This window comes from Phalaenopsis equestris, unplaced genomic scaffold, assembly GCF_001263595.1.
Source record: "Phalaenopsis equestris unplaced genomic scaffold, ASM126359v1 Scaffold000711, whole genome shotgun sequence".
NCBI classification, from domain to species: domain Eukaryota; kingdom Viridiplantae; phylum Streptophyta; class Magnoliopsida; order Asparagales; family Orchidaceae; genus Phalaenopsis; species Phalaenopsis equestris.
In genome coordinates, this window is record NW_018165151.1 from 659,556 (window position 1) to 673,425 (window position 13,870).

At 33.3% G+C, this 13,870-nt stretch overlaps 1 protein-coding gene across 4 annotated transcripts in view; it reads right to left on the bottom strand.

Annotated features, from left to right (window-relative positions):
* Window positions 1-4,343: 4,343 nt before the first annotated feature.
* Window positions 4,344-13,870, bottom strand: part of LOC110030381 (protein MOR1) — a 56,699-nt gene continuing 47,172 nt past the window's right edge. For 2 of the 4 annotated variants that reach the window (XM_020733063.1, XM_020733060.1), the window contains exons 42-54: window positions 11,568-11,633; window positions 11,350-11,476; window positions 7,594-7,716; window positions 7,444-7,521; window positions 7,186-7,344; window positions 6,937-7,095; window positions 6,760-6,857; window positions 6,484-6,640; window positions 5,945-6,061; window positions 5,719-5,814; window positions 5,557-5,628; window positions 5,212-5,464; window positions 4,344-4,869 (exon numbers count right to left, since the gene is read on the bottom strand). In XM_020733063.1, the coding sequence (XP_020588722.1) occupies window positions 4,616-4,869; window positions 5,212-5,464; window positions 5,557-5,628; window positions 5,719-5,814; window positions 5,945-6,061; window positions 6,484-6,640; window positions 6,760-6,857; window positions 6,937-7,095; window positions 7,186-7,344; window positions 7,444-7,521; window positions 7,594-7,716; window positions 11,350-11,476; window positions 11,568-11,633 (1,759 nt within the window). In that variant the 3' untranslated portion in view covers window positions 4,344-4,615. The remainder of the gene's footprint in view (window positions 4,870-5,211; window positions 5,465-5,556; window positions 5,629-5,718; window positions 5,815-5,944; window positions 6,062-6,483; window positions 6,641-6,759; window positions 6,858-6,936; window positions 7,096-7,185; window positions 7,345-7,443; window positions 7,522-7,593; window positions 7,717-11,349; window positions 11,477-11,567; window positions 11,634-13,870) is intronic. The other 2 variants (XM_020733061.1, XM_020733062.1) reach the window with 2 other exon arrangements.

Below are 13,870 nucleotides of genomic sequence, written 5' to 3' on the forward strand. Positions count from 1 at the left end.
ATATATATATATATAACTGACTCGTTTCACAGTTACACAAATATTTTGTTTCCTAGCCAAACACAATTTCTTTGGGTGGCTATTTTGCAAAATGAATATGTTATAAAGTTTATAATTTGATTTATAGTTTACACACTAGAGGTTCTATGTGTCGTTCAAGTAATACAAGGCTATAATGGAGTCCTAATTATTGATCCCACAAAGAAGCGAGGTAAGAAATTCCTTAGGCTAAGTTCTAGTCTACTACTCTCAGATCTTAGTTTGGAATGTTGATTAATAGCGTTTTTCTAACAAATACTCCTAAATACAAACCTAAATCTAAAATTAAAACTAACTAGATAAATTGGTTTAGTGAATGAGGTGTAAAAACTACATTTTCTCTTATGGCGATCTAGATAATGTGTTGAAATGAGATGCTTAGAATCTAATGTGGTCAGTGAAAATAGGGGAAAAAATCTAAGTTACCCTCTTTCGAGTGTATAACATAGCTCAGTTAACTTAGGGTTGATTCCTTAAAATAACTAGATTATCACGACCAAACTTCTAGCTTGTCACCCTAGAGTCTCTTTCTCCTAATAACTCTCTAATTGGCTTAATCTTAGATTTAAGGTATGAAGCCCTAGTTCAAATTGGTTAGAAATCTAACATGCCACCTAGAAACACCAATTCAGACCCATCAACGAATATGCCCCTAACATTACATTGAATCTTAGGATAACTTTTTCTTCACCCATAAATTTAATGTGGTTCCTCCTAGGTGTTAAAGCCATAGCCCTCACGGAACTTATGGGTTTACAACAATTTTTAACATACTAATTGGCCAGATTGATCAGTAAATGAAGCATGAAGTAAGAACCATCACTATGATTTGAAAAGCCTATTCTAACATGCACCTTAACATCCTAAACATTCATTCAATTTATTGTAAAATAAAAGTACAAGAATTCTACTACATAAACCAAGTGTCACACATGACAAAAAACTTCATTAAATTAAAGTAAATCCACTAAATGAGTGTTTACAACAAGTACAAGATAATGAAGAACAAAATACTTAGGTTTTTCCCTCTGAAAGAAACGTCAAAATCCCTCCAACAAAGTCTCATACTGATCCATGCAATGCTAATACAATCGCTTACAAAAATCTCTCAAAGTTCTCACACCAATCCCTATAGAAAAGGTAAAAATTTACATTTTCTACCTCTCGGCTTTTTTGCAAAACTTCATTTAATCTTTAGAATTTAAAGATTTAGGAAAATATTATATGTTTGAGATAAAATTACTAATTGTATTTGGATTGAATCTTCATTTGAATTTGGATGTTCTTTGGCTGGCTTAATAAATCATCAACTTTATTATTATAGTACATAAGTATATTTGTAAACCCTAAAAATTCTTAAGGATGGATGTCCGATCGAGCACAAGAGAAATTTGCAAGCTGAGTTCAAGATGACATTATCGAATAAAAGGAGAACTTCCTAGCTAGGTTCAAAGCAAATTTATCCATTATGATCAAAGCAAGCTCACTAGAAAAATTTTTAAAAAAACACAATCATATGAATCATGGACAACTAATCATACTCCTAAAAAAAAAGTCAAACTAACTAAGTTTAGGCATATTTTCCAAATATGGGGGACTACTCGATATCTTCTACTTGAGGAACGAACAATTTTTTTCTAGCTAGCCAGTTAAGTACTAAGTTGAGTTTTTAGGCCCTATGTCACTTGTATTTTATAATGAGTAATCAATTGGATTTGATTATGCTATTTTATATATGCAGCTCCTCTATGGTTGTTTTTATAATGTTTGAACATTAATCCTCACTTATATATAAGGGGACATGAGTAGAGTCACAATCTAATGTAGTCTAGCCCAAAATCACTATACTCTTAAGCTCATAATAAATTTAACCCCTACTCTCTCTATTCTCTTTACACTCTTCTTCAAAATATTCTCTCCTTTTCTCCATGCTTTGTAAGATTCTGATGTAACCCACAAATAAAAAAAAGGGTAAGATTTAACAATTTTGATCAAGGTGAGACTAACGATGATCTTAATAAAGAATATATTTTCTTAGAATTGTAAGAATATAACTGAATCTTCAAAACCTTATGGTTAGTGATAATCACCTAAGAATTAGATAGACTTTGAGTCTTGATTCTCATATGAATTACTAAGTTAAGTCCAACAATTAAAACTTCATATTTTGTCTTTTCATTTGTGTTGGGTTTGCCAAGGCATATGCATACTGAAATATTAGAAGATAAATGTTAATCGAATTCTAACTCTAACCATAATGATTTTTTCAAATTTGTATAACTCGATAAAAGACGCACTATCAAAATATAACTCATATTATTATATTTTGATTGCAAAACTTGCATTTGTCATGGAAATTATCATTTAAACTAGAATCAATTAGTATAAGATATATGGCAAAAAAAGTCAATAAAATACTTTCTTTGATGCCTTCTTGAGGTGTCTAATAATGATGTTTATTGCACACTTGGCCAAAGGACATGTCAAACTTGGTTTAGTCATTATCTGTTCTAAGGAATTAACTTGAGAAATTAAACCAATCATATACAACATCATATAATATTTCAGAGTTGGGCAATATTTCTTGATGTCATGATATTTTCTCAATGGGCATTAGTTGATGGTTAAGATAGTACAAGCTATTTTTATTGTTTTGTAAAGTACTTTTAGTAAGTAAAACCTCTATTGATTTGTCAAGTGCTGCACAATATAAAATCATAGGATTCCCTAATTTAGATGTTGTCAAAATTGGAGGATGCAACATACATCATTTAATATTTTTAAAGTTATCTTAGAAATGAAAATATTGATGAAACAAATCTCAGATCATAAGTTTGTCAAAAACATATATTTTAATAGGCTCTAAATTTTTTAAATTTAATTTTAAGCTATTTTTCTAAAAAATGTATCAAATATTATTTTTGATCAAATTACTTTTATGATCCATATCAAATACATTGTTATTTTTAAATCATAAATAAGAAAAAAACTATTTTATAAAATTATTTCTTCTAATCATTAAAATGATTTTGATCAATTTTAAAATTAACTTCAAATATTAAAAAGTAATAATAAAAAAAAAAACAAATGTATTTGAAGTTTAAACATATCTCATAAAAATAAGCCTTTACTCTTTTGATCCAACAAGTATTGAATAAGAGGTACCTTATGATGCACTAGGAGAGCTGTGCTTAAGTGTTGATGTGGCTCTTGTGGACGAGAGTTAGTCTAATTTTAGCACCCTCACCATCTAGAGAAACCATAGGATATTAGTGACCCAAAATTTTAAGAAAAGCAGTGCAAAGCGTTGAGTTTTCAATATTAAGGCCTAAAAATAAATGTAGGCATTGAACTATAAAAGGTTCAAATAAACATCCATAAAGTGGTAGAAAAGAGCTACAGAGGAGCAATTTGAAAAACCCAATCAAAGATAAATCAACAACACAGTAACAACCCGCCAAGAAATCTAGTACATTAAGAGTTAGAAGATACTTAAAAATTATCCAATGCATGATATGGTGCACACCCAACACATTGCGCACGACATAATCAATATCCATTCTTAATGCATGTTATATGACACCAAGTGCTAAGTGTCTATAGAATGTTCACCAGGACAGTGCACCTCTGTTTTTGCCAAAGGGAGATAATGTTCTACAAACTGAATTAAACAAACGCCTCACACAAATTATTCAACTATTCCCGCCCTAAAAATTGACTCAGCCTGTTTTTGACGAATTCGGACGGCAAAGTGCTTTGCATGACCAAAGGGGACCCAAGTGCCGAACTATCAGGTTACTTCTGTTGGTCTAGTAGAATTTCTGCAATAGACAGCCTCAATATGTAATCCAAAATACTTTAACATTCTTATACATGCCACATTAAAAACATGCTTTCGGCTTTACAATTATCTTTACAATTTATCGTTTTCCATGGTCTCAGAAACTGTATTTGTGCCACCATTTTAGTGCCTAACATTATTTGTAAGAGGTAACCAACTTAGCGGGTTGTAGGACCGTTTAATCCATGTAAATGACTTGAATAATATGCCTTCAAAATCAGAACGATTTTGAAGAAAAAAAACTTTCATGTCAAACATCTGAAGCAAATCAAAAGACCAAAAATCTTCAATCGCAACCGTATGGTCACGGCAGAGGTTCTCACTTCATTGTTCATATATACTGTTTTATGTGCAAACTTTCATTACGCTGAAGCCTCATAATAACTCTCTTTACAAAGGAATCACCTAACCAAACTTTGGATGATTTTAAGGATTGCTTCTGTAAAACCTGAACAGTAATAAATTAAAAAAAATTTTCCTTGCTTAACGAATACGACGAATAATATTAAGTACTCCATGGCTACGTTACAAAAGCTATGTAATATAACAAAATATTCATCATTCATCAGTGGACAAGAGCATCATCCACAAGCATCCAGTAAAGCCTAAAGAACCCGCAAAATATTAGTGAATCATAAAGATTCCATCAAGCCTCATGGTTGTTTACTATACAGGAATATTGAGCCCATAAAAAATTTCAACAAAAAATAAGAAAAAAAATATAAAAACAATGCATTAAAGAGGTTCCAAAGCTCCATTCTTTAGTCTCTCCATGCGAGCTTGCAGTCCAGATAAAGCCTTTTCATCCATGGGAAGCACATTGGTTTGTGTCAGAGGTTCTCCATCTGCTCCAGCTCCATGCTGCACGTTGCCATTCACAGCAATTAATGGCCGGGCACCACCATCTGCATTACCAGCAGCAGCTGCTGCTTGAATGCTCTTCATTCTTTCTCTTATAGCATCCAATGTCCCCGTCGTTATTGTCGGAGCTGTAATGTCAAAATATCATCAGTAAAACCAATTTGACCAGCTCAACGGTTTAATGAAATAATGGTGGAAACCAATTAGAGCCCATTTGGTTATTCAAACTTGGAAATCATGTTTTTAAAAATAATGAAAAATATTGAAGTCATCATTTGATAGGATGTATATTTCAAACTCTACAAAAATCACTAAAAAAATAAATAAAATTATCATTTTATAAAGCATAAACTTGCAAAGCAACGAAAGGAACCCTTAATGACATTCAATGTGCATGCATGAGTGAAATTGTGCTTGTGGAATGTGTTATTTGACAAATAAAGGGTATGTTACTGATTGAAAAAATTCACCTGATGAAAATCTATCAATACGATCTTCACCAAAATTGTTATTAGTTTTGAACGTGGCTTCAGCTGCAGCAACATCATCCTCATGATATGACACAGGAAAACCAGAGTTATTGTCAGGTTTTACACCGATTGATTTGGTGTGAACAGGAGAAATGGCGCCAAATTTTGGAGAGGAAACATTCATTGACAAAGGAGGTGGAGTTGAGATTGGGAGGCTGGATGGCATCCTTCCAGCAGCTGCATTCTTTTCCATCTTCAGGATAAAAGGGGGAAGAAAAATTAAGAAGACCATCAGACAGCTCAAGTTATGACAATGACAAAAAAAGAAAAATTAATATAGATGACCTGAGCCAATCCATCTCTGATGTATGTTCGAAAAGCCTCACTTGCATTCTGGAGCTGAGCAAATATATCAACCTACAAAATATCATGGAAAAAATCGTTGCTGATGATTTCAATTACTTGGACCATTATATGAAAATTATCCCTCTTCATTCCACCTATTACCTTAGGGTAGAGCTGGGTTATTCTATAAAGTTCATAAAGTCCAATGGTGCATGTTTGTTTGTCCCCAATCTTCTTAAATACAGCAGCCAGCTCCTGCTGTTATTAGGTTATTCAATAAAATAATTTTAGAGCAACACGAACTAAACTGGTTGTAATAAGGATCTTACCGAAATTATCTTAAAACACTGCAGCAAATAGGAATAACTAAATAAAACAGAAAAGAAACCTTCAGTTGAGCATCAGTAGAATGTGTTGTGGCTGTAGTGTTGTTTGAAGCAGAATCACCCCAATGGGTTTGTCCTATAGGGCCAGTTGGTGTCAGCATTCTAGCCGCTGCAAGAGTCTGAAATGAAAAAAATAAACAGATCATTCAGAACACCTGATTAGCATAATTTGATAATTAGGACATTCCACTAAATAATTAAACCGACATGGAATCATCTGGGAACAACTATGCACTATAGTCCATGCCAACTAACAGTATTGAATTAGTTAGTTTTAACTTAGCATGCTGAAGTTCGGTAATTTCATGTTCCTGTTAGAAATAATTGAGTAGCACAACATTTAATGCAACCGACTTTGTAAACAATTCACATACGGCAAGCTGTAGATTCATATATAATTACAAATCAAACGGCATGAAGTAAATTATAACCCCACTTCAATAGCAACAAAGAGAATCTAGAGAAGCTCTAGCAAACACGCTAAAATGAAAATATAGAAATAAGTGTAAATTAAGAATAAAAGATCTTTACACTTAGTTACCTGTAGATTCAAGTCAATATAAGCAAGAATAATAGGCTGAGGCTCTGTATCTATGGGTACCATGGAGAGGTGACCCTTGATAGCTGTTCCACGGAGTTTCACAAGTTCATGCAGAACAGTTTTAACCATTCGCAGTGGTTTGTCATCAGCTCCAGCCCTAAAAACAGCTCAATATAAGAGCTCTGAAGAAACGTCTAATGCTAGAATGAAGGTTAAAAGAAAATCTGAAGGCAGATAAAAGCTAGGCATAAAATTTTCATGGAGAACAATAATTACCTCTTTCTTATCTCCTCCATACCAAGCTCTTGCAAATACACGTGAATAATATGAAGAACTCGGTCAAGATCAACATCATAAATCGTGCTCTGGAGTACCTGGAGACACTGATTGCATTAATAACTCCATCCGTGAATAAAACATTACCTTTGGGATTAAGAGACATTTGTTCATCACCTTAGTTAATTTGATCAGGCACTTAACAACAAGATCAGAAAACTTTTGATTTCTACTGGCAAGAGTTTCAGTGGATGCGGGAGATGGCCACCTGGAAGGATCTAAAGGTCTCAACAAGCTTATCAACACAACAAAAGAGGATGTACGCTCAGCATTGTCCTGGGTTAAGTACAAATAACAGTCATGACTGGAACACAAAGAAATAAAACATCAATAAAGTTGACAGTGGAATTAAGCAGAGGGATCAACCAAAATCTTCAGCATTAGGACATTCAGTGCTTTAAGCAATTGACTGCCTTCATCCATCAATGGAACTCTTTCATCTAGAAGCCAAAGAAGCAGCTCAGTAATGAGGCTGTCTAGAGTGCTTCCCTTCACAGCGCGAGCAAGCCATCTGATCTGGAAAGTCTGCAAATAAAACTATATTCAAATAGCATGCCAAAGAAATAACGGGCAATGTTTATTGCATCTTTCCAATGAGAAAATTTTATGGAAACAACTAGGTACCTGCATCAGTGTATTTAAAACATATTTACATGATCTTGAAGAAGCTCCAGAGAAGCTAAAGTTAAAAGTCCTGGGGACCTGCGATAAACTTTGTTAGAGAAAGGTTGAAGAAAATTAACAAGAACTACATAGGAAAAGGGTATCAAATACCATGGTTGCTAAGCACGAAACTAATCTATCAGTCTCCTTAACAAGATCTTCATTTAAACTACCATCAGGATCATTTGAAGCTTGTGTCAATTCATGGCACACAACCTTCATGCCTTCAACTGACTGCACCAGCAAAAAAAAAAAAAAAAGCCTTAGTCAACCATTTAAGCTTGGATTCGCTCAACATTTTTTGACGTTCATTCTTCAACAGCAAGCATAGTAACAAATCCACTCAAAACCAATTCATGGTTGAAAACAAAAAATAACTGTCACATATTTCACTTGCAATAAGAATCCATAACGGAAAGGTGACACGGAGCGCAATGGGAACACGACGAAGGGCGGACACTGGCGAAGTAAGCGAGTGTGAGACTCCCCCGAGCGGGATATTGTGATTTCACGATTCCACCTATGTGAAAACTGACGGATTTCAGATTCAAATGATACCACAAACGTAACGGATGGGATTCCATCCTCCTTCACCCGAATTAGAGCTTTTATTTCCTATTACAGCCGTCGGCCCATTGAGGCCTTCAATTTCTGATATTTTTAAAATTAGAATTAGATATTTTGAGAGGGGACTATTTATAACTTGTACTTCCTATTTTTTAATATTTTGGTTTTATTTGAGTATTATGGAGATTGTAACTTATGTTTCTACCCTAAGGATTGTTGTATCCTCTTTATTTTGAAAGTGATGTGTTTGTAGCTTGTGCAGAAACAAATGAAGAACCTCCTCAAACTCCATGCTTCATCGTTTTGGAGCTCATTGCTGCTTAGAGCCGGGACAGCAGCTGATGATGGCAAATTTCTTCTCAAACAACAGATTTCATATTATACCCCTTCCAAATACCATCTCACTTCCCATTCCAAAACCACCTCCCGGCAAAATGCTCTTTTTAAACACCTTCTAGGACGGGATTCCAACCTATTTCGCACCAAAAAAAGGATTTTCTTTTCGATTGCTGCTGCCGGTCCTTGGGGTCTTAAATTTATGCTACTTCTTTAATTAGAATTAGGTATTTTGAGAGGGAACTATTTATATCTTGTACTTCCTGATTTTTTCCTCAAACATTGATTTTGTATGAGTGCTATGGAGATTGCATCTCTATTTCTACTCTAAGGAGTGTTGTATCATCTTCCTTTTGTCGACAAAATTCTTTTTTCTGTTTTCAGCAGGGACAGCAGCCGATGGATTCCAAAACTGCTGTCCAGCAGCAGACTTCACCTTATACCCCTTCCAAATACTATCTCCCTTGCATATTTTCGCTCCCTCACTATTTCACAGTCACCTCCGCAGAAAATCCGCTTCCTAAACTCCTTCTAGGATGCCTAAAATGGTGTTAAAAGGTATGACAAAAAATGTTTACTGATGTAGGATATGGATATACAATTCATGAAAAGTTATGATGCAAAACCACATTTATAATACACAATATGCATAGAATGTAATATGCTATTTTGCATATACATTTACATACATAAATACATTATAACACAAGCTAGTAATAGATTGAAACATGCAAATAAGTATATAATATTTAGGCATGAATAGACTTATCTACAACTAATCAGCACTGCTACACACAATTCTATAAAAATAAATAAATAAACAAATAATAATAATAATAATGTAAAAAATAATAATTTAAAAAAATACGGCTTTCTATGACTTCAAATACAGCATAACGAGCTTCACTTCCATTTATATCATGAAAACCACTCAGGCTTGTCTTTTACTGTACATGAGCCTCTTGATGCTACAGCAAGGCATGCTCATAAGTGAAGCAAATGGCTTACTGGACATGAATTCCATCAAGCGAATAGCATAGGTTTGATTTTATGAGTTTTTTAGAAGCCATTGAATATGTTCCAAGTGTCCATGCAATCATAAATCACTTCTCATTAAAGCTATTGTCAATTAAAAAAGCATTGGTGCAACTCAAGTACGATCAGCTTTAAACAATGATAGAAAGTTCTGACTATAGCGATGATGGGAATGGGCAGCCTTAATCTTATGTTTAAAGGAAATAATCCTCAAAACAAGGTTAAGATGAGATTTTGTATAATTTTCTTAAAGGTAGCATAGCAAAGCCCTATATACATGAACATATGTATATTTAAAAAAAGGCACATACATAAATATACAAGCAGGTTTTGAAACCACCATTATGAGTGGGCATTCATCCCCTCATCTCACACTTATGAAAGGGCAATCACACTTGAGCTTATGCTCAATAGTTTATTATTATTTATTATAATTATATTTGTATAGATATACATACATGTATATCCTTGGATTCTTCTGTTTACCAATGGTGACAAATTTTCGCACCATTAAAGATATCCAAACCCTTCCTCCAAATCAAGACCACAAAAAGTTTTAACCGCAAGATATCATTAATATTCAAGGAAACTTATCCATGAATTAAGAAAGAAACCATAGCACAATAGCAAATTTGTATGTAGCGGAAAATATGATTAATTACTATGTAGAGAAACAATTGATTAATTGTGTTTAATGTATAGGAGTATACAAATCAAATAGTTTTTTGTTTCTATTAGTATATTTTATAGAGCAATATGAATGTATTTTATTTCAATAAGTTATCTAGAAGTAGTACATTTGAGCCTAATTAATGATCAATTTCTTTTTTTCAAACATTGTTAAAATTGGATCAATATGATCGATCCTAGCATGTCTCAATGTGCATCAAGACGTGTACATAAATATATATAAAAAAACATTTTTTAATCGCTCAAGATGGAAGGGAATGGAATCCCTAATGACTGGCAACTCTATGAACATTTTGTTCGAGTAATTGTTTGATAAGTTGAACCTCCAGACCGACTGGTTGGCAGCACCAAATGGCCCTACAGTTTCTTCCGACAGAGAAAGGAGACACTAAAATCTAAAGTGTAATCATAGGAGAAACAAAAAGTGAGCAATAAGATGAGCTTGAGTTTTATGGTGTAGCTTAATTTATTTTATGCCTACGATGACTAATCCTTCGAGAATGTGATGGGTCTACACAAATCAAATAGAGCAATTTCAATGTATTTTATTTCAATAAAGTTACTAAAAGTAGCACATCTGAGCCTAATTAATGATCAATTTTTTTTCCATTGTTAAAATTGGATCAACACGAACGATCGTAGCATATCTCAATATGCATCAAGACGTGTACATAAATATACATAAAAAAAAATTTTTTTTTAATCGCTCAATATGGAAGGGAATGGAATCCCTAATGTGTAAAATCTTAACTGTGTAATCATAAGAGAAACAAAAAGTGAGCAATAAAATGATCTTGAGTTTTATGGTGCAGCTTAATTTATTTTATGCCTACGATGACTAATCCTTCGAGAATGTGATGGGTTATTTATTATTTTGAGTATCTTGTGCATCACATTTTATGCATCACGGAATAATTAAAGTAATCTTCCTATTGTGATGAAAGTATGGGAAGTATTCTGGTGTATACGAACATGAACAAAATTATCTACCAAGTAAAAAAGCCACATGCTGTATGTTAGATCTGAAATCAGGTTCCCTAGAAAATCTTACATCAATGTCTTTTCATTTTTAAACTGTAATTAATGGCAAAGAAAAAGAAGGTTCGCAATCAGAACATTTAATTAACATTGCCAAAAAAACGAGTTTCATACACAAGCAGGACAGGTAAAAAGTAAAAGTTATAATAGAAATATTTAGCATGTTCACACACGGACAAACATGCAAATTCCCAAATATACCTGTTCAGGAGAGCCCAAACAAATGAGATCTAAAGCTTCACGCCAGTCTGGTTGGATAACTGAAACCAGTTGTCGAGGTATCGCATGTCTTTCCATATGTTGATCAGCTAAAGCAATATTCTCCCTACTAGCCAGCAGACAACAACCACACAGGAAACAATATTTTAATTGAACAGTTACGATAGCTAGGTCATCGAATACTGAAACCCATTAGGTACCTTGTCACCAGAGAAGTGGCAGCAGAATGAAAAGGAATCTCCCCACTCTGTTCAGCAACATCTAATCTGAATACATAATGGGTACAACATGAGAACATTCAACTGTTAAAAAGGATAAATGATAATTTTCATGTTATAAATCTATAATGCTTGAACTAAATCCCACTTCCTCTTGCAGGAGGGCTGCTAAACGTGCTCTCAAGTTTCTCCCATTGGTCCAGAATGATGAATAATGATATAATTCTTGATTAAAAAAAACTTGGATTCATTAAAATGATCAGGGAATTAAGAAGAGAGGCCCATTAAAATATTGTATTCAGATGCCTTTAGAAAGTTCATACCATCTGAAACAGAGAGAAACAAGTAACCCCATGTGTTTAAGCACTCAATTTCAGTTCTAGAAAACCAGTTTGACCACAGCAGTACCAAGGAACCAAGCTCAACAGCGAAGATGCAGCAAATTTGGTTTGGTCAAATGGCTAGAGGGGTTCAATATAAATACTGAGAGAAAATATGTTACAACTGGGGTTTAGAAGATTGGTTCCTTTGGTCATGCGAACCTACATCTCATAAATCTGCAACATAGCAATAGGAAATGTGTGGCATACGTACTTTCAGCTAACTCCAATCTATATCTAGGATCAGGGTTGGACGCTATCATGCAGATATTAACTATATATTTAAACCTAGGCAAGCTAAAAATATTATAGTCGATGACAAGGATAAAAAAAGAAAGTTGAACGATTTATGAACACTAAAACTTTCTCAAGTAGTTAAATTTTCTATCTAATAAGCATGAGCCAATCGAAACAAAAATCTCATAAAAAAAATTAAAATATCAATAAAAGACATCCCTTCAAATTTTATTAAACGTTCGTATAAAAAGGACAATAAAAGGCAGAAAAAGAAATAAAACTGACAGTAAAAAATAAAGAGTAGCAATATATCACACTGCAGGTGGAAAAAAGTTCATCTTAAGCCAACCATTTTGCGTCAAATTTATGGTCTGTGTTGCTCCATTCAAATTCAGTTATGATAGAAACTTTACATATAAGATCAATACAATCAATGATGATACACAAAATAATAACTTCTGATGACAAAATTTAAGCAGATCTACAAAAAAAAAAAAAAAAAAAAAAAAAAAAAAAAAGCAAATAGAAAAAGTTGTAAAAAAGAAGTGGCTTGAAAATTTGATTTGTTTAATCATTCAATGGAAATTTGTAACAGTGCCCAGAAAATAATTATAAATAATACAATTTCAAAGAAGCAATTAAATAAATTATTTAAGATATAAAAAACTATTGTTTTTGACCTGCTAGCAATCCGCTCCTTAATTCCTACCAATTTTTCTATCTAGGGATCCATGCATGGCTCTCTTCTCTCTTGTTTAGCATACAAATTCGTGGCCACTTGCAACCATATAATTTCACTAGTTGAAGAGAAAACTGTGCATGACCTTGTTCCTTCCAAGTTTGGTAAATGAATCCATAGCTTATTGATTTCCTTATTTGCATATGAAAATATGGCACATTACCTTCCTCAAATAGCAACATATGGCTGCCAAATCCAGGTAATTTAACACTCCCCCTCAAACTGGATGCTCAAGATCTACCACTCCTAATCTGTTTAAAATATTTTTCAACTCTCGGTTGCAAAGTCATTTAGTAAATATATCAGAGAGTTTGCAACCAATTGGAAGAAACGGAGTGCATAACCCACTTTTTAATTTATTAAATGAAATGTGCATCCACCCCCAGATGTTTGATTCAATAATATTGTTACTAACTTGTGGGGTAATGACGATCACAAACTAATTGTCGCAATATATCCTCATAGGTCCTTCTCATTTGATCATTAAATTTTTTAATATAATTTTAATTCATAGCAGTTCACATATACCTAGTTGCTCTAAATGCAAATTCAACACTTGGCACCAAGGCAATAGTCGTTTCTAATTTACTCATGTAGCAATATTTTTACTTAACATCATACAATATCCTAAAGCAAACCCCATATCCACTAGTCATCCAGTATACTTAGCATTGGTATAACATTCAGCTATAGATCCTTATATTTTTCTTATAGAAAATAGATTTTCGTAAGTTGATTTTACATGCTTGAAAACTCTATAGGCAGCTTGGATGTAAGATTCATATTGTTTATACATGAATATATTTATGAGACTTATTGCAAAAGTAATGTCAGAACAGGTTCAGGTTGATTAGTTTTCAAAAAATCTTTGATGTTGTCCAATGTCAATTTATCTTCCCTTATTTGAGTTAAGTTTTGGATCTATTTTG